We start from the raw sequence: 27,813 nt of genomic DNA on the forward strand, positions 1-27,813 counted from the left end.
TTACTTGCTTACGTGCTTGCTAGTGGATTGTGTGTGAGTGCATTGAGTGAAGTTGCTTGCTCTCCTTTTGTTGCTCTACCTCTCAATCTCTCCCATTCTTGCACTCACGATTGGCATTGAGATTGAGATTGAGCTCTCCATAGCTCTCTTCCTCTTTAATCCCTACCCAAGTGCAAAGCTCCACTATGGTGAAGGGAGTTTTCAAAGTCTTCCATTCAAAATGCCCAAGTCCACCTTAAGTGTATTAAATAAGATTCACTCACCTTCTCTCCTTAAACTACAAGTTGATCTAATCCACACAAAAAAAATGTTGATTCATTCGATCTCTTGAAATCCTTTGATAGTGTCACTAAGACTAAACTTCCTTGCCTTTGTGTCAATCTCAAGCATCTCTTTGACGTAATCCGACACAAGCTTAAGATTTGTAGCATCCCTAAGCTTTTCAAGTAGTTCATTTTCGCTATAGGGACATTGCTCACCTTCTTTGTGGAACCGCTCACCTTAAATTGCTCACTAAAAGGAGACATTGATTTCCAAGGAGCTCCTCACAGTGACAGTAAGGAGAGAACCATTGAAGTAGACAGACACACTAACAAGTAAAAGATGCAACAAGAATGACTCTCCAACAAGTTCCTGGGTACACTGAAGGACAAGGCAAGGCAAGTAGCCAAAACCCTTAACAAAGGCCTCTACTCAATTTCTGTTATCCTCCTAGTGTCCACCAGATCCTCAAGCCTTCAAACCTTTTTAGACAGTTTGTGGTGAAAATCATGGTTCCATTTAATGGAGTGATGCTTCCCATAGACCTTTAGAAAACCCAAACTATTGTGCCAATTACTTTTACCTTTCACTTGCAAGCTACAGTAATGAAATGCATGTGTTTAGCCTGAGCATGATTTCTGATAATGTAACTCATTTTGTCTTGCACCACGGCCCCCTCTTGCACCTTGTTTGCAATCCTTTCTTTCAAGTTGTATACCTTTGAGATTTTCCAACGAATGTAACTCCTTTGCACGAAATTAAGGATTGTCCTCATGTCACTAATAGCAGCTTAATCAATTGGCCTCACATGATGGTACTTGTGATGGAATAAAATTGTCAGATGCTAGTTCAGATTGTCCAAGCAGTAAACAACCAAATAGTTTAAAAAAATGGACGAGTCCATGAAGTCCTAGGCAACCAACTAGCTAAACAATGGACAAGATGTGTTTGCACACATGCACGTGTGTGTGTCACAGGTTTTTGGGCAGTACCACCTACTTTAGCTGTAGAAAATCATGCACAAGGTCAAATACTCTTTTGCAACTCCTTTACAAAACTCATACTGATCAATGCTATTCCAGTAGATGTCATTCAAACTGTACAATAGACACTTAGATCCCTATTCTGAAGCATAAATGCCAATCTTGACAAGTTATAATGAAGTCCTCTAATTAGCACAAGGCAGATTCTGAATCTTTAGAATAGGACCCAGTTGTGACAGGCAGGAGTAAGTGAAGAACAATGTAAGCGCTGCCATCATGGTGGCAACCTAAATATACACCTCCAAACATTCTGTGTTTCTTTTGATAACTAGTTACTGCTATATATTGAGGTTTAGTGAACTCCCAAAAGATGACCTTATAAGATGATGCAGAAGTGATTCATTCCAAGTTGCCAGAAAGGGCACCTGGATGCTTGAGTACATATAATGGCTATAATCGAGTTGATTCCAGCACAAACTGACTCGTGACAAGCTATGTCAAACAGAAAGCAGTTAATTTATAAGAGGCCTTTCATGACCACATTAATTTGATTGATTATTAGAAGCAAGAAGAAAAATTAGCACTCGAACACGAGAAGCTTCAAATGACAATGCATTGAATACAAACCAGGGGGAGCTTTGTGGCTGTAGGACAGCTTATGCACTTGAAACCATGAAAGGCTCCAATGACATGCGGACAAACTGGGGTAGGCAGAAGGCGGCAGTGTGCATCTGTGATGCAAATTAACATTGCAACATTAACTTGTAGGCCAAAGCCAAAAAGTTGCATTGTTTAAACTCGTTTGGGTTAGACAGGCATCAACAAACCTCAGAATTGTAGAACTTCAGCGGTCGAGGATGAGCTTCTCGGCCATTTGATGTACTAGACACCAACTCCTGCTTCTCAATAGGGTTCACAGGGTGACAAAAGTTGACTGCCGGACCTTTTGTTGAGCATAACACAAGCCCAATAACACCACTGAAAAACAGAAGTAATGCATACTCGGAAATATTATGGAGCTGATCATCAACAAATAAAGTTCACCATGAGCTCTGGACTTCTTGATGCCCTTCATGTATTTGGTGTGATGGGCTATATCTTCAAATATGGTACAGTATATGCATACCTTGGATAGGTTGGAACACTGGTCCAAGCATACTTGACAGACCCCCTAAATGTTTGTCGGCACACTGAGACGATGTCTTGAATAGTATGCATATGTAGCCATAAACTCTCCGTCTGTGTGCATAGAACTCCTCCTGGCCGCAGAGCCCTTGCAACTAGTTCAAAAAAGGGCTTCTCAAAAAGTTGTTGGGCAGGACCTGCATGTGAGAATGCACTTCAATACATGGATTTATATAGAACCAATATCAACTATGGAACACGTCCATAAGCTTACAGTCAGTGGTGTCAAAGAATTACAAGGTTTTAAGAAACACAATCTCTAGTGGATTTCATCTAGAGCTTTTATGTTTTAAATCCAATTTCTTCACCAGAAAATACACGTTTGATCTCAATATGAACTAATCCTCAAGGCAATCTATACATCAACAAAAAATGATCAGCAAAGTGCACAAGATGAGAGAATCGCCTATGGGATCAGAAGAGTCCACTATTATAGCATCGTAAAATCCTTCAGAGACATCTTTGAGAAACGTGGCTCCTGGCAACCAAGGTCAACAAATTAAGTACCTTTCAACCATAACCCTCATTGTAAACAAGCTTGTACATAAAAACTTCATTCCCCCTTTAAAATTGTTGGATTCGGAAAGATACAAACGGAGGTTTTAACATGAATAAGAGAACAACACAACAACATGCCCCTCTATGATAATAGTCAGAAGCATACCATCACCAACAAAGAGTTTTACTCTCGGATCATCATACCCAACTGCAAGCTCAGGGAAAAACTCCTTTGACACCTAACATGAATACCAAATCCCCCCCCCCCCCAAAAAAAAAAAAAGCCTTAGCAGAGAGAGATCAGCAAGGTCTGCAAGAAAACCATATATACCAAGAAAGTGAGGTAAAAACACAAACTCATACATGACATGAAGAAGGTTTTGCCTAAGTGCTAGAATAAATGTTCTTTGCATTGCCCAACAAGAAAATGATTGGTTAGGAGAAAAAGAAAGGGAGGACTAAAAACACATGAAGACATGAGGGATGTTACGGGGACATTTAAAAAAACGAAGGCGAGGGGGGATGCCATGGAGATCAATCGTTGTCGAGCAGAAAGGCAAAATAAGCTCTGCATAACGTACATCAACAACCATCTTATCAATTTCACAAATGTCAATTTGTTCCACTGATCTGTGCCGAGAAATCTCTCTCAAAACCCCTCCATCACCTCCACCAATCACCAAAACCTGCAACAAAAATAGCCAGCCAAGATTTGCTTAGAATGAGAGACCCAACTATCATTCAGCTGTTTTCCAACAGCCAAGATTTGCTTAGAATAAGAGACCCAACTATCATTCAGCTGTTTTCCAACCAGTGTCTAGTAAGGCCCAATAGTAAGTAGGATAGCCTTTCACTTGGTTAGATTTTGTCAAACAGTTGCCGTCCTTTTAGATCATTGAGAAAAACATGTTACTATACAGCTTCAGCCCAGCTATGGGGGCTCAGAGGGAGAGAGAGAGAGAGAGAGAGAGAGAGAGAGAGAGAGAGAGAGAAAGTTATATTAACGTCTATAGAAGACCCCAAGGGCGTATGAGACCAAAATTAATACAATGGTACCATGGATATACCGAGCCATGGAAAACTGAAAGAAAAAGTAAAATGAAAACATCTGACAGTACATGTGATCAACAGATGATCCTGTGTACAGTAAAATATGATGTGATCGGCTAATGACCATACCCACCTCGGCCAGAACCGATCTGATGGTGGAGTATATGTCAGGCCTCTGTGATGGAAGCAAGTCATGTCGGCGGAGAACCTCACGAATCTGTCTCTGTGTGGTGGAGGGACCTGATGCTCTGGGTCGGGGACGTCTGGCTCCCAAAATGGATCGAGCTCTCTCGCTAAGAACTCCTCTGGAGGCATGGAGCTAGAGCGTGGGTACGGGTGGTGGCCTCTAATGTCGTAGAGTAGAGGAACTGTTGTGGGCAGTGGATTCCGATGTGGATGAGTGTACCACAGAAATCTGTGATGGCTCTCTGTGAGGTGTCCTATCGGAGCCCGAGCTGTCTCTCACCATGCTGCCTCAACACTACATCCCTGTGTTGTCTAAACTCCATCAAGTACATGCCCAAGCACCTATGATCCTCAAACTGTATCACCCGTGTGAGTGGTCCGAATCCCTCTCGGAAGAGGCAGTGGAATCTCCCCCCTTATCTCGTAGTAAGCCGAGCAACTGAACATATAATGGGCCTCATCCTCTACTAATCCTATGGTGCATACTCTGCATGTCCTCTCCTCATGTGGGAGATCCTCAGCTCTACCAATCTCTACTTTGAGGCGGTGGGGGGATACCCTAAGCTGGCCGATCGTGATACGCATAGCATGTGACATGTGTATGTGTATGTACCGAATCTGAGATCAAGACAATGTCGTCAGCATATAGCAATATGGGCACTACTGTCTGAGCCAATGGTGAACCTCAACGTCCGAAACTATCCACAAATATTGAATTCTAATCAATATATAGGCCAAAGAGTGTAGGTGAGAGTGGGAAGCCCTACTTAACCCCAATAGTGCTACATATATCTCCCGAGGTCCCACCAGGTGCACATACTCAACCGAGTATAGCCTCATATAGTGCCCATCACACCCCATATCATCTCATGTGAGAACTGGAGCTCCTGTTAGCCTCCTATCAGATGGGGTCGATGAATGGAGTCAAAGGCTTTGCAGAAATCCACAAAGCAACAATACACACATCTCTTTGAGGACCTTGACTCCTCTATGATAGCCCGTAAAGTAAAGATATGGTCCAACGTGGAGAAGTTTCTCCTGAAGCCTCCCTGGCCTAATGCTCTATTTCCCATCCTCTCTACCATAGATTTCATCGTGTCCTCTAGTACTTCCCCATAGATTTTGGCCATTGTGTGACAAATCATGATAGTCCTATAGTTACTTGGGTCGGTAGGGTCTCCTGCTTTGTGGATGGGGACAATGGTGTTGGTACTCCAGGAGGGTGGGAAGCCTTCACAGAGTGCTCTGTTAAAAAGACTGGCAAGAATGGGAGCCAAAACGTGGTGCCCATGGGCAAAATGTTCCGCGCGTGGATCCTCATGATCTTTTGCTCTCCCATTATGCAACTTTATAAGAGCCCTAGTGACATTGGGGAAATCAAAGAGATAAGATGATGTAGGCCGAGGGATGTGTGACATTTGTCGTATAGGTTGGTCTAGCACATCATATAGCTCTGTGCATAGACTTCCCAAAGGCTAGGATCTGTGATAGGTGTAGGTGCTCTTTTTTCGTGCCAGGCTTCTGAGTTGTCCTCGCTTTAAAAAAGCTAGTATAACTCTTGTTCTCGTCTGGTGAGAAATGCATGTTTCTTTCGGCGAGTGAATGTACGGAAGATCTGTTGCATCTTATGTGCTGAAGTCAGCCCATATTCCATGTCCCGTAAGAGGTGAAGTCTGGTTGTTTTGCAGTGTTCATCATACCACCCATTATGGGGTTGGGATTCCACTAGCAAACTTGTTGTGGAGCATGTGGTGTAGGGAAAGCTGGCGTCGGCGGAGTCATGGATGATGAAGGAGAGCTGGGATGTAATGGTGGAGATAGGGTGGGATAAGTTGAGAGCTGAAATGTGGCGGGAGAGGTGGTCCTCATAGATGTAGTCAAGATCATGATGGAAATGAATCCGGGTGAAGGTGGTGGCAGGAGGTGTGGGTGTGGGTGTGGGCGGTAAGGTGGGGCATGAGATCGTGAAAGAAAGTAATGCGTGGTCAGCTGGTATGGGGGGAGGAGGGATGGCGAAGTCTCGGATGTGTGATATAAGAGCGGGAGACCCCATGAGGTAATCCACTGTACTAGTGCCTCCCCCATGCGAAAAAGATGTAAGGCTGTCCGACTGTGGCCATCTCGACAGCCCATTATATATAACCAGCTCATGCATAGCCCTGATCTCCAAGAAGTGTCTACCATATGGTGTGTTGCATTCCCCATATCCTAGATGGCCCTCTTGAGGCAGATCTCAGGCAAGTCAATTTCTCACAACATAATGGTATCTAACTGGAAGTCATATGTCTGCACTTGTTGCCCTTTTGTCCGTGCATTAAAGTCTCCTAATAGGAGGACCTCTCCTTGTTGGGAGAACTCTGCAATGTCTCCAAATAATGGCGCATATGGAGTCTCCCCTTTCTCTGTCAACCTGCATGCATATTCTGATTTCTTTGGTGGGAAGTAGCATACTGCAATATGCATCACTCTCAAGCCAGGCCTAGCTAATCGCATCCACATAAAGCGAGCCTCCTCATCGTGTCTAACCATTGCGAGCATGCCTCTCAATGAGGGCAAAACAGGCATGCCACTTGCTCTCGAGCCCCCCCCCCCCCCCCCCCCCCCCCCCCCCCCCCCCGTGGTGCGTGTTTGTCCTCTGACAGCTGACTCCCATGTGTAACCCTCCACTTTGGGTAGCCCTCTCTTAGGGCTTTGATACGTTTCTGTACATTTCCTCTACCCAATTGTCTTTGCCCTGGATCTCAATCCTAACAGCATGAATCTCCTTCTAATGCTAGTTCAATGTCATGTCTATCAACTTCTTTTGGTCTAAAAGGGCCTTCTGGCGGCGACGGTGGCGCACAACGAACAGGGCAAGATAGGGTGGCGGAGGCGGCGCACAGTTGCGCATAGGCGAGCAAGGCAGAACACGACGGCGGTAAGGGAGGCGATTAAGGTAGAACACAGCGGCTGTGAGAGAGAGAGAGAGAGAGAGAGAGAGAGAGAGAGAGAGAGAGAGGGAGGGAGTGAGAGTCAGCACAGTAGAGAGGGAGAGTGAAAGTATACGAGTCAATGATGTGACACTTGCTTGATTGATTTTCAATGAAGTACATGTAACTTTTATAAGTACAAAGGTTCTCCTCCTAACATCATTGCTTATGTCACATCACACACAAATATCTAGATATTATTGATAACCACTCTAAGAGGTGGTTCACACACACATGGTTTCCGTAGGGATCTTCAGGCATTGACAACTGCAACCACATCTTCTTCCACCTTGGCTTTAAGTGCAGCAAGCTAGTTCATCAGGGATTTCATCTCGTCCACGGCCGCTTCATCACCGGTGGATTAAAGCCATCATCACCCGCCACAGGAGAGATTGCCTCACCGCTTTAGTTTCTCTATCTTATAGCACCCCGTGAGAGAGATACTCAGATGAGAAAATTATACCAGTCTTATGCTAGTTGTAGATATTGAACACTTCTGTTGTACCTCAATACGAGTATTTTCCTTTCGTAACTGTTTAGGACTTTTTTAGTCCTTTTTGTCTTACTTTTCTTTCTTTCTTTCTGGGACATCCTCCTGGCTGGAGACTTCAATGCCCACACCAAAGGTGCACAGGTACCCTTCTTTGAGACAGATGATCCCTTGTACCAAGAGATTGACACAGTGGGTACGGAGCTGGAGTGGACATCACAAGATACAACATCCCGCACAAACTATCGAGAGTATCTCTTAGCCCTCGGCGGGGCTCATAGGCTAGCCATTTATAATGGCCTCGCTACATGGCCTAGATCCAACTCCTTCACCTCCTACCCCTTCGGACATGGAGCCAGTATGGTGGACTATCTAATGGGATCCCTCTCTCTGATCCCATTCATTCCGGAGTTTCCATCTCACCTCGCCCCATCGGTGTTGGGGCCAACCATGCATACCTAGCCTTCTCCCTCACATGCCGATACACCATCCAACCACTTGCTTTGCCCCATCACCATCCGAGATACCGCTTCACCAGAGAGACCTCTTCCATCTATTCTAATTGCGTCTACCGCATCCTCTCCGACCTCGACCCCCACATCCCACTTGATGAGCTTACCACACGCCTCTCAGCCACCTTCCATACGTCCGCTGCAGAGCCGCCTTCCCGCACTCCATAGCCACCCCTACATCACCACGAGGGACTGTCCCACAAAATAGCTAGTACGATGAGGAATGTCGTGATACCCGAGCCCGTCTACATCGGGAGATGGCGCTAGGATCCACCACTCACCAGCAAGCGCGAGTGATCTTTCGACGTCTCACACAGAGAAAGAAAAGAGCCTACCTAGCCAGGCTTGAGCAAGAGCTATACCACGTACTTCTTGGAAGGGACTGTAAGGAGCCCTAGAGAATCTTCCAAGATCATCGCCTTCCGACTCCAATTACTTCACCCAACGCCTAGCACACCTATGCCACCTCTTACCATGCCCCCGAGTAGCCACCTCTCCCCCATCCACCCGAACCTCATCCCCCACACTCTTCCTTCTTTCACCTCAGCATGGTGAGAGATGCTATTGACAGGATGCAGACTGGGAGAGCACAGGACCATGATGGACTTCTCAGCTAGCATTTCTTCCATGCTAGGGACACGCTAGCCCCTTTACTGGTTCACATGTTTAACAGGGCTTTATGTGAGGGCTTCCCTGTCAGCTGGTCATCGAATACTATTGTACCTATCTTGAAAGCAAGTGGACCCATGGACCCCAACACCTACAGGACTATCATGATTGGTCACACCTTGGCCAAGATTTATGGTTCGATTTTGGAGCATGAGCTTAGTAGATGGTTCGAGGATCAGAGACCCAGAGCATCGGGGCGGACAGGCTTTAGAAGAGGGCACTCCACACTAGATCATATCTTTACACTACGAGGGATCATTGAGGAGGGGAGAGCTCATGGGCATCGGATATACTGCTGCTGTCATGTGCATGAATATGCCATGGACATTCTCAGAGATTATCCAAAAGAGGCAACCAGAAAAAGACCATTAGAGCTAGGGATTTGGAGCACAAGATACAGAAGTGGACACTGTGGACTTGGAGCAAGGCCTGGAGGGCATGTCCTGTCAGTGCGTTAGAAGAAAAGGGATGTTGTCGGCTGCTCACAGAGTGTGGTCGGCTGAACCAGAGGACAGGGGCGGGCTGCAGGCGCATCACAAAGTGAAGAGGTCCAGTCAGGCTGCGTTGAAGAGCATTTAATGTATTTTTGACTGGCCGACCAGCAATCGGCCAGTATACCAAGTGTCCAAGAACCATATAAATAGCAAAGTGTGCTCATTTTTTTAGGCATTCAACTCATTTAGGAGTTGGGTCTTTAGGGTCCCAATTAGGGACAGATTTTGGTGATGTTCATGAACCTTTTCCAAGAAGGCAGCCTAGGGCTGTGGACTGAGTACCTTTTTGTACTATATTAATATACTGAATTTCCAACATATCTCTCTCTCTCTTACTCTCTCTCTATATCTGCGTTTTGAATCAGCATGTTGCCAGTAGTGTTTAGGGCTGAAAGAAGACTCCCAGAGCTTCCGCGTGTTACATTGGTATCAGAGCATCAGTCTCAGCAAAGCTAAACACTGATTCAGTCCCATATGATGGTGTACAGGTCCAAGGTACAGGAAAGTACACGGAGACGAAGCCCAAGGCAAGGAACACAGAATCGGGAAGAGATCCCAGGAGGTTTGTTGGTGGTGTTCCACAAAGCCAAAGGGGATGGCAGTCCTGTGAGCCAGATAGGTTCTCAGGCAACGGTCCCAAGGGAGGTTTACCCTCCAAGGGTGATGTGAGAGTGCCAGACTCATTTCTCAAGAATGAAGACCAAGACGGTGTTCAGAGTCAGGGGCAGGAATGGATTGTGGACTAGAGGGAACAGATGCATAGATTTTATTCAGAGTCAGAGTGGTTTTGGAGACCAGGCCGGGTGTTCAGTGAAAAGGGTTTGCCAGAGTTGGATGGTTGACAAAGGGACTCTGGGAATAGAGTGGGATGATGACAGTCATCCAAGAACAGGTTGGAATCTCGTCATCAAGTTTAGCAAAGGGGGATGTCATGTGCATGAATATGCCATGGACATTCTCAGAGATTATCCGGAAGAGGCAACCAGAAAAAGACCATTAGAGCTAGGGATTTGGAGCACAAGATACAGAAGTGGACACTGTGGACTTGGAGCAAGGCCTGGAGGGCATGTCCTGTCAATGCGTTAGAAGAAAAGGGATGATGTCGGCTGCTCACAAAGTGTGGTCGGCTGAACCAGAGGACAGGGGCGGGCTGCACGCATCACAAAGTGAAGAGGTCCAGTCGGGCTGTGTTGAAGAGCATTTAATGTATTTTTGACTGGCCGACCAGCAGTCGGCCAGTATACCAAGTGTCCAAGAACCATATAAATAGCAAAGTGTGCTCATTTTTTTAGGCATTCAACTCATTCAGGAGTTGGGTCTTTAGGGTCCCAGTTAAGGACAGATTTTGGTGATGTTCACCTTTTCCAAGAAGGCAGCCTAGGGCTGTGGACTGAGTACCTTTTTGTACTATATTAATATACTGAATTTCCAGCATATCTCTCTCTCTCTCTAGAGTCTACTCTCTCTATATATCTGCATTTTGCATCAGCATGTTGCAAGTAGTGTTTAGGGCTGAAAGAAGACTCCCAGAGCGTGTTACAGCTGCTTTGTGGATTTCCTCAAAGCTTTTGATACAGTCCCACGTGCCATACTGATGAGGAGACTGCAGGATATGGGAGTGCCAACAGAGATAATTTGGGGGATCATTACACTATGAGTCGGTCACAGGCAGAGTATGGGCTCCAGGAGGTGACTCAAGAGATCATACACAGCACTAAGCACTATCGGGGTGCAGCAGGGCTGCCCCTTGTCTCCTACTCTATTTGGTCTATACATTGACAAGATCTCAGATTACATAGATAGACAGGGAGGACCAGGAGCACATTTGGGAGGAGTCCTGATATCGATCCTCTCGTATGCAAATGATATTGTTCTTATTTCTGATTCACTAGAAGGGCTGCAGAGGCATTCGGATGCATTACGGGCCTTTTGCGAGGACCAAGACCTCACTGTGAACCTTGGAAAGACCAAGGTCATGATCTTTAACACGTCATAGTGGATTAGTAGATCTGCAGTACAGTTTACATTCAGTGGAGAGCCTATGGAGTATGTTACCTCACATGTAACCTTGGGATCACTTTTGCTGGACCTCAGTTCTCGATGCGCAAGGTGGCCGAAGCTAGATTGATGAGGGGATATGCAACCCTTGGCTCGCTAGAGAGGTAATGCTCACAGATACAGTTTCAGGAGCCGAGGACGAAGCTTTGGCTATTTGATACTCTGTATGGTGCCCCCATGTGGGGTCCTAGCTTATACCACAAGAAGAGACACGGGAGAGAGCCGGCCGAGACAAATACAGAGGAGGTATATGATGGGTGGAAGCCGATGGAGAGGCCCCTAGTGGCGATGATCTCACGCATGATTAGGAGTAAGCCATCAGTGCCACATGTGATTGTGCGGGCAGAGATGGGGGCTGCACCGATAGTGACAGAGGCTCTATTCCAGACAGTAACATACTGGCACACAGGCTATGGGAGCTTCCACTTGATACATACCCCCAGCTAGCCTTGGAGTCCTCGAGACAGTTGACACTTGAGGGAGATACAGTGTTGGTATGCACAGGTAGGCACTTGGTTTGGCATGCACGGTATGCAGATGGAGGCACTCCCCCCGTTCCAGTACAGCATAGAGTCCCCATCATTTGCTCTCAGCCGCACAGAGCAGAACAGGGTTATCAGGAAGGACATTGTCAGACTGGATACTCAGAGGACATAGAGTTCACCTAGTCGTCCACTGGGGACGAAGATGGCCTTCTACAGAGATCACCTCCTATGCGTGACAGAGGATGGGTTCATCATCCGCCCACGCTACATGGACACACACCTATCCTTTGGGGTGAGATGTGCGATCGGCCAAATACGCACCTCATCCCACTAGCTGAGAGTGGAGACTGCCAGATATGGGCCTAGGGCTGCTGCACTAGAGGACACGATATGCCAACTCTATCACACAGAGCCCGAGATAGAGGATCATTACATATGCTGATGCCCTGTATACTACGAGATTCGAGGGAGGTTCCACTGCCTCTTTCGAGCTGGGTTCGGACCACTTTCCACAATCATGGACTTCTCGGATCAGAGATGCCTGGAACTTTTTCTTCTAGAGCTCCATAGACACAAGGAGTCCTTAGTGAGATCTAGATCAGTTGTACTTGCTCGAGGACCAGCACAGAGAGCTCTCACCGACTTCTTCCATACCAGCACTCCGAGGGCCAATCTACCCATCCTTTTCAAAGCACAGGCTAGTGCAGGAGCTCGGCCGAGAGATGTGACACTCGACAGAGCCACTGAGTTATGCAAAGCTCGACGCCCCAGACCCCATGGCCCTCACCCACGGCCACGCCACCACAGGAGGATCCGGGCCATCATCACCCATCATTGTAGGACCTTCTCGCACCAACCCAGTTTTACCACCTGAGCACCATGTCACAGCGGCCCATGAGGGATGTATTAGGGTGATATGAGAGCTCTCTATTTATGTACCTAGATCAGATTTTATCTTTCTTTATTACTATTTTGTACCTAGGATGATGTACCTCATGGATATGATGTAACCTTTTGGTCACATAGGTCATTTTGGCCTTTTGAAGATGTTAATACAACTTTCTTTCTTCTCCCCCCCGCACACGCTCAAGTCTCTCTCTCTCTCTCTCTCTCTCTCTCTCTCTCTCTCTCTCTCATAGGTGTGATTAAGAAGACACAGAAACGAGTGGAAGAAGGGGGCAGCTGGATTGAGGTTGCCAAGAAGCAACAGAACCCACCATCATCCCCAAACATCATCAATGACACACTCGAAGAGGAGAAAAGAAGGAAGATTAGCGCATTGAATGTGAGTGGTGGGATGGAAGGAAGGAGCCTCGCCGATAGAGGACGCCATAGCACTATGCAGAAAGCTGGAAATCGCTGATACGCCCTTCGTCCAGGCATGGAGGGTGGGCAAAGACACCACCAAGGAACACGCACTCATCCTCAAGTTTGCGGGGTTGGAGGCGAGGCAAGGATTTCTTACCAAAAGGCGGGCACTAAAAGGAGAAAAGACTTACCTCAAAGACGATCTCACACTAGCACAGGTGGCACATAGGAGGGAGTGCATGCCACACATCTTGGATGCACAGAAGGCAAGGAAATGGGCAATGTACAGAGATGGGAGGGTGATCATCACCGAGCGACGTGCCCAATGACGGTGCAAGACCTATGAGACCAAGCTAGAGATTGTGGTTTGGAATTGCAATGGCGCCTTGAGGACAGATGCACGTCTGTTCGAGGAGACATTTAGAGGGAGAGACTTGGTCTTATACACAAAGACACATCAGTGCCAGGGGAGTCGGGCTTCCAGAGGTGAGAGGATACAAATGGGAGTCTGTTCACCGCCCACACCCACGCACAGTAGGGGGTACCCGAGGGTCGGGAGGGGTGGCTTTACGATACAAGGAGGAGCTTCAACATGTGATACAGGTGGTCGGACGAGATGAGGCCGCACGGCTATAGTGGGTGAGGATCCAGACAGAGAGGGCCCGAGACATCTACCTTGCAGTGTGCTACTTTGCACCCTCCAATTCTAAAAATGCCACCCATGGAGAGTCCCCGTACCTGCCCCTTTATGATGACATTATGAAGTTTTCCAGTCTAGGGGACATCCTCCTGGCTGGAGACTTCAATGCCCGCATCACAGGTACCCTTCTTTGAGACAGATGATCCCATGTACCAAGAGATTGACACGGTGGGTACAGATCTGGAGCGTACATCATAGGATACAACAGCCAGCACAAACTATGGAGGGCATCTCTTAGCCCTCGGCGGGGCTCATAGGCTAGCCATTTATGATGGCCTGCCTAGATGGCCTAGATCCATTTCCTTCACCTCCTACCCCTTACAGTAGACTATCTAATGGGGTCCCTCTCTCTGATCCCACTCATTCCGAAGTTTACCATCTCTCCTCGCCCCATCGGTGTTGGGGCCGACCATGCATACCTGGCCTTCTCCCTCACATGGCGATACACCATCCAACCACCTGCTTTGCCCCATCACCGTCCGTGATACCACTTCACCAAAGAGACCTCTTCCATCTATTCTGATCATGTCTACCACATCCTCTCCGACCTCGACCTCGACCTCGACCCCCACATCCTACTTGATGAGCTTACCACACCCCTCTCAACCACCCTCCATACGTCCGCTGCAACCGCCTTCCCGCACTCCAAAGCCACCCCTACATCACCAGGAGGGACTGTCCCACAGAAGAGACGAGGAATGTCGTGATACCGAGCCCGTCTACATCGGTAGATGGCGCTAGGATCCACCACTCACCAGCAAAGGCGCAAGTGATCTTTCAACGTCTCACACAGAGAAAGAAGAGAGCCTAACCAGCCAGGCTTTGAGCAGGAACTATACCAACTATTTCTTGGAAGGGACTGTAAGGAGGCCTCGAGGATCTTCCAGGCCATTGCCTTCCGACTCCGATTACTTCACCCAGCACCTGGCACACCTATGCCACCTCTCTCTACCATGTCCCCAAGCAACCACCTCTCCCCCATCCACCCGAACCTCGTCCCCCACTCTCCCTTCTTTCACCTCAGCATAGTGAGAGATGCTATTGACAGGATGCAGACTGTGGGAGAGCACAAGATCATGATGGACACGCTAGCCCCTTTACTGGTTCACATGTTTAACAAGGCTTTATGTGAGGGCTTCCCCGTCAGCTGGTCATCGAATACTATTGTACCTATCTTGAAAGCAAGTGACCCCATGGACCCCAACAACTACAAGACAATCATGATTGGTCACACCTTGGCCAAGATTTATGGTTCGATTTTGGAGCATGAGCTTAGTAGATGGTCCGAGTAGCAGAGACTCAGAGCACCGGAGCAACCAGGCTTCAGAAGAGGGCACTCCACACTAGATCATATCTTTACACTACGGGGGATCATTGAGGAGGGGAGAGCTCACGAGCATCAGATATACTGCTACTTTGTGGATTCCCGCAAAGCTTTTGATACCGTCCCACATGCCAGATTGATGAGGAGACTGCAAGATATGGGAGTGCCAGCAAAGATGCTTTGGGAGATCATTACACTCGATGAGTCAGTCACAGGCAGAGTACGGGCTCCAGGAGGTGACTCAGAGATCATACACAACACTATTGGGGTGAAGCAGGACTGCCCCTTGTCTCCTACTCTATTTGGTCTATACATTGACGAGATCTCGGATTCCATAGACAGACAGGGAGGACCAGGAGCACATTTGGCAGGAGTCCTCATGCCGATCCTCTTGTATGCAGATGATATTGTTCTTATTTCTGATTCACCAGAGGGGCTGCAAAGGCATTTGGATGCATTACGGGCCTTTTGCGAGAACCAAGACCTCACTATGAACCTTGGAAAGACCAAGGTCATGATCTTTAACACCTCCTCACAGTGGATAAGTAGATCTACAGTACAATTCACATACAATGGAGAACCTGTGGAGTATGTTACCTCACACGTATACCTTGGGATCACTTTTGTTGGACCTCAGTTCTCGATGCGGAAGGCGGCCAAAGCTAGATTGATGAGGGGATATGCAACCCTTGGCTCGCTAGAGAGGCAATGCTCACAGATACAGTTTCAGGAGCCGAGGACGAAGCTTTGGCTATTTGATACTCTAGTTACACTTGCACTACTATATGGTGCCCCCATCCAGGGTCCTAGCTTATGCCACAGGAAGAGACAAAGGAGAGAGCCAACCAAGACAGGAAGCCGATGGAGAGGCCCCTAGTGGCGATGATCTCACGCATGATTAGGAGTAAGCCATCAATGCCACATGAGATTGTGCAGGGAGAGATGGGGGCTGCACCGATAGTGACAGAGGCTCTATTCCAGATAGTGACATACTGGCACAAGCTATGGGAGCTTCCACTTGATAGATACCCCCGGCTAGCCCTGGAGTCCTCCAAACAGTTGTCACTTGAGGGAGATACAGAGTGCTGGTATGCATAGGTAGGCACTTGGTTTGGCATGCACGGTATGCAGATGGAGGCACTCCCCCTGTTCCAGTACAGCATAGAGGCCCCGTCATTTGCTCTCAGCCGCACAGAGTGGAACAAGGTTATCAGGAAGGACATTGTCAAACTAGATACTCAAAGGACATGGAGTTCACCTAGTCGTCCATTGGGGACGAAGATGGCCTTCTACAAAGATCACCTCCTATGCCTGACAGAGGATGGGTTCATCATCCGCCCACGCTACATGGACACACACCTATCCTTTGGGATTGAATGTGCGATCGGCCAGATCCACACCTCGTCCCATTAGCTAAGAGTGGAGACTACCAGATATGGACCTAGGGCGGCCGCACCAAAGGACAGGATATGCAAGCTCTGTCACACAGAGCCCTCAGCACCTTCAAGGTCGCCCCTCGAGGCCAACTGTTACCCTTTTACTGGCAGCATGGTGATGACACACCCCCCCAGCCAAGCAAAGGAACCAATTTATGAAGCACCATGAACAAAAATGGTACATCGATCCTCCTCTTCTCGAGGTGTCACATCCATAGACGAATGAAAATGGTCCATCGGCCCTCCTCTCAAGGTTGGAGGCATTGCATCTTGGTATCTATCTTTTTGGGAGAACCACCCTCTCGCTCGTGTGTAGTGGGACAGTGGGACCCAAGGAGAGGGGGGACAGCCTGGTGCAAGCCCCCAAGGCCCAGCAAGTATGCCAGCACATCCTCCAACTTCACATCTGATCCGAGCGCCGAGGGTTAGTCACGTGATGGTAGGCCAGGCCATATTTTATGAGGATGACGGGAGCAGCTAAGCACTGGTTCTCACCCATCTCCGCATCTACATGGTTGCAGTGGGCATTGCCCCGATTCAACCATGGGAGCCCAAGTCGAGCACCAGCAAGCAATGGGAGCTCATCAACAGCTTAGCATCTTGGCACATCTCACATGCTGTCATGTGCATGATCAATACCATGGACAACAAACTTCAGACGCTGATCCAGAAAAGGCAGCCAGATAAAGACTATGAACCAGATAGGAGCACAAGAGGACAAAGGTGGATTCGGAGCAAGGCCTAGAGGAGCTTCATAACCATGCGTTAGGAGCCAGGACATGGGGTCGGCTGAACCAGCACTGGTTGGCTGAACCAGAGGAAGGCAGGAGCCGGCGCATGATGAGCAAGGGGAAAAACACTGTCGGCTGCATGACTTGGTGTTGTCGGCTGTACCAGAGGGGGCAAGGCGGCTGCTGCTGCAGGCACTCCAGAGGACAAGGCGACAGTGGCGACTAAGGATCGAAGAAGACCAACAGTCGGGCAGCGCTGAAAAGGGGCATGTAAAGCATATAAGACTGGCCGACTAGCAGTCGGCCAGTTCACCAAAGTGTCCAAGACTACTATAAAAGGAAGAGTGCTCATTATTAGAATCATTCTCTCCCCTATGGAGTGGATCAAGTATTAGGCTAGATTTTGGTGATGTTCACCTTTTCTAAGGCAGCCTCTGGCTGTAGAACTAGAGTACCCTTTTTGTACTATATGAAATATACTGAATTTTCCAGCACCTCTCTCTCTCTCTCTCTCTACTCTCTCTCCATATCTACGTTTTGCATTAGATGTTTTCCAATAGTGTTTAGGGCTGAAAAAAGACTATCAGAGCTTCCGCATGTTACATTGGTATCAGAGCATTAGGCTTAGCAAAGCTAAACACTGATTCAGTCCCATATGATGGTGTACAGGTCCAAGGTACAAGAAAGTACACGGATGCAAAGCCCAAGGCAAGGAACACAGAATCGGGAAGAGCTCCTAGGAGGTTTGTTGGTGGTGTTCCACAAAGCCAAAGGGGATGGCAGTCCTGTGAGCCAGATAAGTTCCCGGGCAACGGTCCCAAGGGAGGATTATCCTCCAAGGGCGATGTGAGAGTGCCAGACACATTTCTCAGGAATGAAGACCAAGACAGTGTTCAAAGTCGGGGCAGGAATGGATTGTGGACTAGAGGGAACAGATGCATAGATCTTCGTCCGAGACAGAGTGGTTTGGAGAACAGGCCGGGCTTTCAGAGAAAAGGGTTGCTAGGGATGGATGATGACAGAGGGACTTCGGGAAAGGATTGGGATGATGACAGTCATGAGTCATCCAAGAGCAGGTTGGATTCCCGTCATCAAGTTTAGCAGAGGGGGATGTCGTGCATGATCAATGCCATGGACAAACTTCAGACGCTGATCCACAAAAGGCAGCCAGATAAAGACTATGAACCAGATAGGAGCACAAGAGGACAAAGGTGGATTCAAAGCAAGGCCTGGAGGAGCTTCATAACCATGCGTTAGGAGCCAGGACATGGGGTCGGCTAAACCAGCACTGGTCGGCTGAACCAGAGGAAGGCAGGAGCCGCCGCATGATGAGCAAGGGGAAAACCCCTGTCGGCTGCATGACTTGGTGTTGTCGGCTGTACCAGAGGAAGGTAGGAGCCGGCGCATGATGAGCAAGGGGAAAAACCCTGTCGGCTGCATGACTTGGTGTTGTCGGCTGTACCAGAGGAGGCAAGGCGGCTGCAGGCGCTCCAGAGGACAAGGCGGCAGTGGCGACTAAGGATCGAAGAAGACCACCAGTCGAGCAACGCTGAAAAGGGGCATTTAAAGCATATAAGACTGGCCGACCAGCAGTCGGCCAGTACACCAAAGTGTCCAAGACTACTATAAAAGGAAGAGTGCTCATTATTAGAATCATTCTCTCCCCTATGGAGTGGATCAAGTATTAGGCTAGATTTTGGTGATGTTCACCTTTTATAAGGCAACCTCTGGCTGTAGAACTAGAGTACCCTTTTTGTACTATATGAAATATACTGAATTTTCCAGCACATCTCTCTCTCTCTCTCTACTCTCTCTCCATATCTGCGTTTTGCATCAGATGTTTTCCAGTAGTGTTTCGGGCTGAAAGAAGACTATCAGAGCTTCCGCGTGTTACACATGCTTGCTCTGCAGCGAGACCATTAATGGAGTGATTACCCCACCCATGCAACCGAGCCATATGGATGGATCTCATTCACAACTTGAGAGGATGCTTCTAGCGCTTGACCGATGCAACTGAGGCAAGAGGCATTCCTTCGCACTTGGACCCCCAAATTCTTCCTTTCCAGAAAGGACGGAGGAGTTTCCTCGCATTATAGGCCCCCAGTGTGAGGCAAGAGGCATTCCTTCACACTTGGACCCCCGGATTCTTCCTTGCCACCGGAAGGACGGAGGAGTTTCCTCGCATTATAGGCCCCTCGTGTGATTTCCCGCCCTCCCCCTCTAATGTAACCTCCTCCCGAGAGCACCCCCCCCTTCATGTCTTTTGCATATATTAATTGCATTTTAGCCAATGTTTGTACTCTACCACTATGACACGTTTTTCTTTAACTAATGAAAGGATCTTCTCTTGAGAAAAACAAAAGCTTTTTCATTGGACTCTTGAAGAGATCAAGTGTGTGATACAAGAGTATGACCCTTGGACCACTTGACCATTGAGCATCTGGGACGGGACAAGGGTATGGCTTGGAACTAGGACACTAGTCCAGAATGGGACTTGGTTGTGCGCCTAGCCAAGGCCGACTTTGCTCGTTGGAAGAGTCATGGAGACTTTTGGTAGAATCACATGTATAGGTCATTGTTTCCCAAAAATGACAAGACATAGTAATTCCTGAAGAGAGGAACGTTGTACTTCTCAAATGGCTCTAGATAGCTCTAGATAGTGCTGGATAGCTCTGGAAGGCAACTTGATAGCTCTGGAAAGGGTTGGACTCCATGACTTGTTAATTTCAAATACTCGCATATCCCAATGAGACTCTTGTCTTGGGTGTACATTCTTGTAAGGCCTAGTTGGCAAGGGATACCATGTCGCCTACTCCATGGGGAGATAGCACTCTACGAATTTGCTCGTTGGGTACTTTTCTTTAACACTTTTTTGTTACATTGGTTTTATGTCTCTTGTTGGAAATCTGGTGGTCCTGCAAAATGTACTTCAGATCAAGATTGTACTTTTGAGATTGACCCATGTTTCGACTATTTGAGATGCTACATTGGCTAGTGTAACATGGGTGCTAGTGAAAGCATGCTTATGATTAATATATTGTGATGAGAGCCTAATCACGAGAGACTTGAACCCATGCAACAAACTACTTCTTATTCATGCTCAATAGAGAAGATGACCTAATCTACCTTGTATTACTTATCATGAAACATGTACAATGATGAACCAGAGATACTCAATGGTAGCAGAACTCCTGAACTCTCAACGACTCAATGTTGCTTGATTGATCAATGAATGAATATGACTAAGGGCCTAGACTCCTATTTATAGTGTCTAATGTTAAAAAGTTAGCTACCAACCCTAATAATAATGTACAACTAAGTGTGTTCACACAATAACCCAATAACTCTCCACAATAACCCAATAACTATCTCCACATTTGGACACACATTGGGTACCTAGATCATATTACAATGAACTAGCACAATAGCCCTCACAAACACATGAATCCGGCCATGTACTCGAACTCCAAGCTGACCAATGGGTAGAAGCATGTCCACGTCACACCTCAGAAGAGTGTGCACGTGACATCCTCTCTTGCTTAACTTGGATCACGGGTGCACATGATATGTCTTTGCTCCACACTATCGTTCCCATTGTGAGCTCAACCTCCAACATGATGTCTCTGGCACTACCTCCTCGAAAACTGTGGGTGCTAGAACTCGCCCCTTTGCCTCTGGATGCTCTACTAGCATGGTAGACTCCACAAAGACCTTGGGAAATCTCTAAAACACTCAACTTGACCTCCTCCTCAATGGATTCAGAGAGAAGTGCTTGAACCTCAAGTGTTGCCACGACCTCAATGAATGTGATGACCTCAAAGACTAGTTCACAGGGAACTAACAGAGACTGCACAATTGGACCTCTGTGATCCTTGGTCGACGTCAAAATGTTGCCCTTGGTCTTGCACAATCATCCACTTCCTTTGGCTTCACCACAATTGCTTCCGCTTTTGTAATGCGGCCATCATGGCTGGTAACTCCTCTATCGTTGTTGAGTCGTTGTCAAACATCTGACTCGATGCTCTTCTTAGAGTTGTTTCCTTCATTTATCTATGTCTTCAGTTTGCTTTCTATGAAACTCTACATGCCCCCCCGACTTCCTGTTGGACCTTTGCCGAACAAGACATGGAATCTTGATCTTGACTTTTCCTGATGAATACCTAAACTTGCCCTGCATTAACAGTCCCACACACCGCCTGTGAAACACCAATGTGTCTACTTATTGTGGGCTGGTTTTGCGACCCCTTCTCAAACCCTGAATTGATGTATTATGAAGGCTGCAATCGGCTGTCCACTGGACTGCCCTGAAAACTAGCATTTTATGTCCACTGAAGCCCCTCCCTCTGATGCACTTCTTCTACCTCAATTCCGACTGTGTTATATTGCTCTACAAGCCGCCTTGTCTTCCTTGTTCCATCCGCCCTTCCGCAATCGGCTGTCCACTGGACTGCCCTGAATACTAGCATTTTATGTCCACTGAAGCCCCTCCCTCTGATGCACTTCTTCTACCTCAATTCCGACTGTGTTATATTGCTCTACAAGCCGCCTTGTCTTCCTTGTTCCATCTGCCCTTCCGCAATGTGCTTACCCCCTCCGGAACCCTTGGCTGATTGCCAACTTGCACCACAAGCGCTATATATGGTACAGAACTGAAAAAAACGCAACTTTAAAGCAAAGACACAAACCTGAGGTGAAAACGTTGACAATGATGAGGTTCTTCATGATAAAACAACACGCCTTGATCAGAAACAAAATTTGCAGCCCTTCTTGATCAAGGCCTGATGCTTTGATACCAATGTAACATGGGTGCTTGCGAAAGAGTGTTTCTGATTGATTGATTGTGATTAGCGCCTAATCAGAGACCTGAACCCTGCAAGAAGCTGCTGCTTCTTCATGCTCAATACACAGTAGAGAAGATGACCTAATCTACCTTGTCGTTTTAGGTATGGGACAGGTGGATCAAGTCAATAGGCTCTTGGCCGCCAACTTCAATGACACCATCGCCATCCTCTTCAGCAAGAGAACGCCGCCTTGATACTGTCCGTACACAGTACGGTTACTGTACACCAGCCATACAGGACCATACAGAAAACTGACGTCATCGTCACTGTCTGGCTTCAGCCGTACATCTGCATTGTCTCCTGTCCATATTGCTGAGCAGTGTCATACAGTTCTGTGCTACTGGTCGTACACTACAATACGAACCCTCCTACTCCTTGAGACTCTCGCCTACTGCTTCTGCTTGCTAAATACAGTTGTATTGTGCCCAAACTGGCTGTGTGCTTGGTACTACCGTACAACTGTACCGGGCTGTACGGCCAATCATCGTCATTTTGCTTTGGTCATAAAGCTGGACTTGGCTGCTGGACCTCCTATATCACTTGGAGAGCATACTTTCACCATACTTGCTTTTTGAGGCCTTTGGTGATACTTGGATCGGGTGGAGAACTCTTAAGTACTGTCATGACTCTTTGACTCGAGGCCAGGTGGTCTTAATAGCACCACGTGGAGTTTACCAGATATCTTCTTCGCTACCATCTATTGGCGACCCTCCAAGCTTTTTCATAACTCTGTGGAAGTTTGGAGATTGTTATTGGTTGCATATCACTCCGCCACCCGTTTATCAACAATACCATGCTCCATGGTGGAGACTAAGGACAGGATCCTATGTTTTGTGGATTCTCTTGGATTCACCGCAGGATCTGTGGATTGTGGACATGTGAACTCTTTTGGGCCTTTGTACTTGGTATTATGGATAACGTGGCATGTTCCATGTGTGGGAGCAAGAGAACTTGTAACAAATAAATACTCCTTGGTAAAATGACATAAATTCCAAGAGGGGGGGGAGGGGGGGGGAGCATTCTGGTCGCAGAGTGTGGTGTCCAGTTTTATAATGTGCCTATGGTTTTAAATGAATAAGCTATGTGCCTTTATATTTTAAGTGTTTAATCACATTAATAGTCATGTGTGAAACCCCCCGGATTGGTTTAGATGTTGTCCAACTATACACCCATCCTTGACATATCTATTTTCTGCCCACACATGTGCACCTTCACTTTGTTGCGTTCATAGCTCATATCTAAGTTCTACCTGAAGTACCATATGACAAATCCATTCTAATAAAGGGTATGCATCTTGTCAACTGCAAAGAGCTGAACCTGTCCAAGCTGTGGGAGTGCTTGTTCTATACTTTGAGAAGATATAATCAAACTTTAACATTGAGAAGGTTTAAGAAGAGAATATGTTCTGAAATGACAAAACTTTAGCTTATTTTAAGCCAATGTGTGCACTGTGTACTTCAGAGACTTTCTATCACAAAGAATTAATTTTAGCATAGAACGTAAACATGTGTTAGGGGACAACACACAGGAGGAAACTCAGAAGATTGACCTTTTTAGGGTTAGGAATAGAGCACAGCGGCAGATGAGTGATCATCTCCTGATAGGCGCATTCATCACGCTCTGTTAATTGAATAACACCATCCAACACTAGTACCTTTCCATACGCCACAGACTGCCAAAACAAACCCAAACCACAGTACCAGAGCATAAATAGCTCTAACTCAATTGGTCACCACATAGGTAATTGCAAAAAGGGAAAAGGTCCACACAAATTCACCACAAGAAACAGCTAAAATTGAAAATGTTCCTCAACAAACCACGAACCTGGAAGACAAGAACATCTTGATAGTCTGACTTCCCTTCAAACAAAATCTTCTCCACTTTCAGTGAGTGTGCCTCCCCTGAAACAGAAATAGAGATGTAACAAGAAACATAACCTACCCTCTGCAAATTCATTAAATAGCACCTTAATCCTTACGCGAGCGATGTAACCATAAGAGCACACTTGACCCAAGACAACCTCTTGCCTTTCAAATTGAGCCATAAACAACAAACATAAAAAGATGATTTGAGTCTTGACCCACGAGGAAAAAAGCATTAGAATCATAACAAGGAGTAAGATTTATTATTCTTTCTCTTTCTCAGATTGTGTCACAAAAGCATTACAGTGAAGCCTGGGAAAACCAAGATCATGGTCTTTTACACGATTTATGTGGGTCTACAAAAGGACTCCTTCACACACAGAGGCTGTACTGTGAAGGCATTTACTTGACTGTTGGGTGGTCTTTTTGGGACCAAACTTATCCATGAATCCTACAGCCACGGCTCACCTAGCTTAAGGATGTGCATCACCAGCACACCTAGAGCAATATTGCTTACCCAACAGATCCAGAATAAATCCCTCCTCTTTGACTTGCCAGGCTAGCAGCCATGTACAGAGCACTGTTTTGGGCGGTCGATCTCCCATATCTAGAATGGAGCCAGGTCAAGAGCCCCTAAACTCTGTTGCCAGCCCCCTTATCTGCAACAAGCCACATCACACTATTCTAAATAAATTTGTAGCTCCAGCTCTCCATACAGTTCTTCATTTCAGCTGATCACATATTTACAGAGTACACACCATGAGAATTACAACAGAAAGCCAACAAAGGCTACCATGGCTGACCCTCCATGCAGCTCGCTTCTGCAGGGGTGAAAACTGTTAATAAGCACATGTTACACAATGGATGACATCACATGAAATCTCCTTAGACACTCTGTCACCTTGTCAATGCACATGAATATAGGCTACTTGAACAAGGAGAAGCGAAACATAATGATCAGAGATAACCTTTGGCAGCTTCATATGCAAGCTTATATAAAAGACACTTCCTTATATTAACAGAGAAGGAATTTATACAGATGCCCAAATTCACCTGTAAAGTGCATTAAGAATACCTTTGGGGCAGCTTCAAGTATCATTGCACTGGTTGCGTGTAGAGACAAGTCATCAGGTAGAGATAACAGGGAGGCACAGGAACCTCTAGAAAATTAGAAATGCAGAGTATGTGACACACACAAGAAATGGAGACTAACTGCATTGAGATCTGAGGGCGCTTCCATTGCTTATTTACCAAAGGATTTGGAGCCTTGCATAGGATCACCAGGTAAAAACAACCAAAGATGCAGGGGCGCCTTCTTACATGCGTTCACATATACACGGGTTCATTAACACCTTTTGTGGGTTTTTTTTTTTTTTGGGGGGGGGGGGGGAGAGGGGGGAGGGGTGGGGACAGTCCATGGACCAATGATAATATGATATATGTGAAAACTTCGGCGACTGTTCAGCATTTCACAAGGCATGTATACATATACTTTGATAATTTGATTTGCATGCATGTACCATACACAAATCAATTTGGCAATGCTGATGTGAGATATAAAACAAAACTTTAGCTGTTTGTAAGCAAGAATCTGTGGCTATGTGTCATAGATTGATAAATGTGTCTGATGGCAACATCCAAAAAGCAACATGTGAAAACACTAGGATTTCAGATATTATAACCTCAAGAGCACAGTCTTTCTGTCAGCTGAAATCAAGAAAAAGCAGTTGAAAAATTTGCTGCTTGTGACAAATGACGGGAGACCAAGCAGCCTTCGAATGGTTGAAAAAATTGCTGGTTGTAACAAATGGGTACTCAAGTTTGAAAACCGGAATTTTGTATGTCTTTTGAATTGCTATACAGGAGGCAACAAATGAGACGAGAGGACACCACATCTCTAAGAATTTTCAAAAGGGGGCAGAGAAAATGTCCCCTTTTTTTTTCTCCTCCATTGTTTTTCCCTTGAGTAGATCATCTGTAGTAGAACCTTGAATAATGCGACTTGGTCTCCCGCCCGAAGTCGATACAATTATGGCCACAAACGGCCCGGATGCCACAGGGAATTTGCAGAGATATGGACTCTGGATCTCCCCCTTCCTGGGCACAAACCCACACACGCCCATTGGCCCTTTTTTTCTTCTTCTTCGATGCATCATGTTTTTCTCTTCTTCTTCTTCTTTTTAAACGATTTTAGCAAGGAAGAGAGAAAAATTGGTACCATTCCACAAGGGGTTGATTTCTGAGTACCATCCGGGGATGCCACGAGATAGGTTGGCGCGCCCGGTACCAGGTTTCCCGGCTACGACCGCAGCAGAAGGGTCCATGCCGCGGGGGCAGCAGAAGTGGTTGGGCATTTTCGAGCATCTTCTGCTGCCCCTCTGATCCTGCTCATCAACTGCACAGCAGGAGCTCCCACCATCATCACGGCTTCTCTGAGCTTGTTGTGAGACGCCCGCGCCCGCAGAAGAAGAAAGACTCTCCTCGCCTAACTTCTTCTTCAAACTCACCTCGGAGCCCGCCATAGCCAGAGACCTCTACTAAAGTTTTGAAAGAATAAATGTGGGAGATTTCTTAGCTTTCTTTACCTTTACACTCCCAGCCTATTTATCGTCGCCCCCGAACCCGTTCGTATACCGATTGCCCCGGTAATCCTCCCCCTGACCGGTCACCGCCGTACTCCACTGTAGTTTGTGTCTCACATTGCCACGTGGCTTCTTTAAGAACAACAAATTATTGCCTGCATCCCTCCCCTTTTTTAGGAATTTTGTTTTTTCCTCTTGGCTTGAAAGTAGAAAGCAGGGTTCGGGAAAAGACGGGTTCGCTTTAGCCTAGAACTTGTTCAACTTCGGGAAAATCCTTGTAGAAAGCACACATGTTCTCACCCACAGTGCCATCGCTCGCGCGCACACACACGAGAGATTCGAACTCCATTCTTAAGATTTAATGTGCGGGAGAATTCGAACCCACAACCTCTGAACTCTCGAAATCCACTCTTAAGATTTAAAGTCATGAGTTTTGTGATCTTTCACAAAAATGTATTATGTGAAAACTCACACACTCAAATGCAATGTGTAAGCCTTCTAATCCCTTAACAAATGCTTAATTCTATGGTGTTTTCTTATTCCATACCATCTCCAAAGCCCTTTAAAATGCTATGTGTCATTTAGGTGGATGTTGATGAAGCATCCAACTTACTCACATGTGTTTGTAACTAATCTAGCATAGTCTATAGTAAGATTTGAGCAAGTTAGTAGCTAGCTTGCTAACTCCGATTCAGCAAAGAGACGATTTAATTTAAAAGCATCAAGTTGGAAAAAAGAAATCTCGATAATGACTTGTTTAATGTTATAGCCATGCTAATAGACTATGTACAATCTAGATTATGGCACCAATAGTTATTGGGAATATATCGCTATTCCACACACACATATGCACCTATTCACACAAAGATACTTCCTTTAATACATACTTTGAAATTTAAGAATAGTGAAAAATGAGAGTTATACTTAATGAGGAAATGTGGACACGTCCCTTGTTCATGCTTGCTCATGACTAACTTCTTGGCTTGGTACTTAAACCTCAAAGAATTTCTATTTTCCCTTACAAAATTTAACATTTTTTGTGGGTCATGTTTTAAAGCATTGTATGTAATTTCATAGCAAAGCTTATGCCACATAGATGGACAAAATGATTGGGGGTAGCCCACAAGAAATTAGCGAGTTATTTCATGTGCTATAAGTTTTGTATTTTTTGCACTTGTGAAGCCATCTC

The 27,813-nt window shown here is 46.5% G+C and overlaps 1 protein-coding gene across 1 annotated transcript; it reads right to left on the reverse strand.

Annotated features, from left to right (window-relative positions):
- Positions 1 to 1,309: 1,309 nt before the first annotated feature.
- LOC147629403 (spermidine synthase 1-like) lies at positions 1,310 to 26,623 on the reverse strand. Its single transcript, XM_086812662.1, has 10 exons — positions 26,261 to 26,623; positions 24,005 to 24,081; positions 23,730 to 23,852; positions 3,509 to 3,613; positions 3,094 to 3,166; positions 2,836 to 2,907; positions 2,371 to 2,566; positions 2,072 to 2,222; positions 1,872 to 1,975; positions 1,310 to 1,736 (listed from the first exon to the last, which is right to left on the reverse strand). The coding sequence occupies exons 1-9, from the start codon at positions 26,562 to 26,564 to the stop codon at positions 1,901 to 1,903; spliced, it is 1,176 nt and encodes a 391-aa protein (XP_086668788.1). The 5' UTR covers positions 26,565 to 26,623; the 3' UTR covers positions 1,310 to 1,736; positions 1,872 to 1,900.
- Between the last annotated feature and the right edge of the window lie 1,190 nt (positions 26,624 to 27,813).

The sequence above is a fragment of the Cibotium barometz genome, chromosome 18 (assembly GCF_041138505.1).
Source record: "Cibotium barometz isolate CiBa-2024 chromosome 18, ASM4113850v1, whole genome shotgun sequence".
Lineage (NCBI taxonomy): Eukaryota > Viridiplantae > Streptophyta > Polypodiopsida > Cyatheales > Cibotiaceae > Cibotium > Cibotium barometz.

What these genes read in the sequence shown, in the direction of transcription:
- LOC147629403 (XM_086812662.1), bottom strand. Translation starts at nt 26,564, where the DNA reads ATGGCGGGCTCCGAGGTGAGTTTGAAGAAGAAGTTAGGCGAGGAGAGT. An exon ending in GGACTCTTCTGATCCCATAG is followed by an intron (nt 2,567 to 2,835) that starts GCGATTCTCTCA and finishes TCTCACATGCAG; the next exon opens with GTCCTGCCCAACAACTTTTT. An exon ending in AGTGTTCCAACCTATCCAAG is followed by an intron (nt 2,223 to 2,370) that starts GTATGCATATAC and finishes TCTGTTTTTCAG; the next exon opens with TGGTGTTATTGGGCTTGTGT.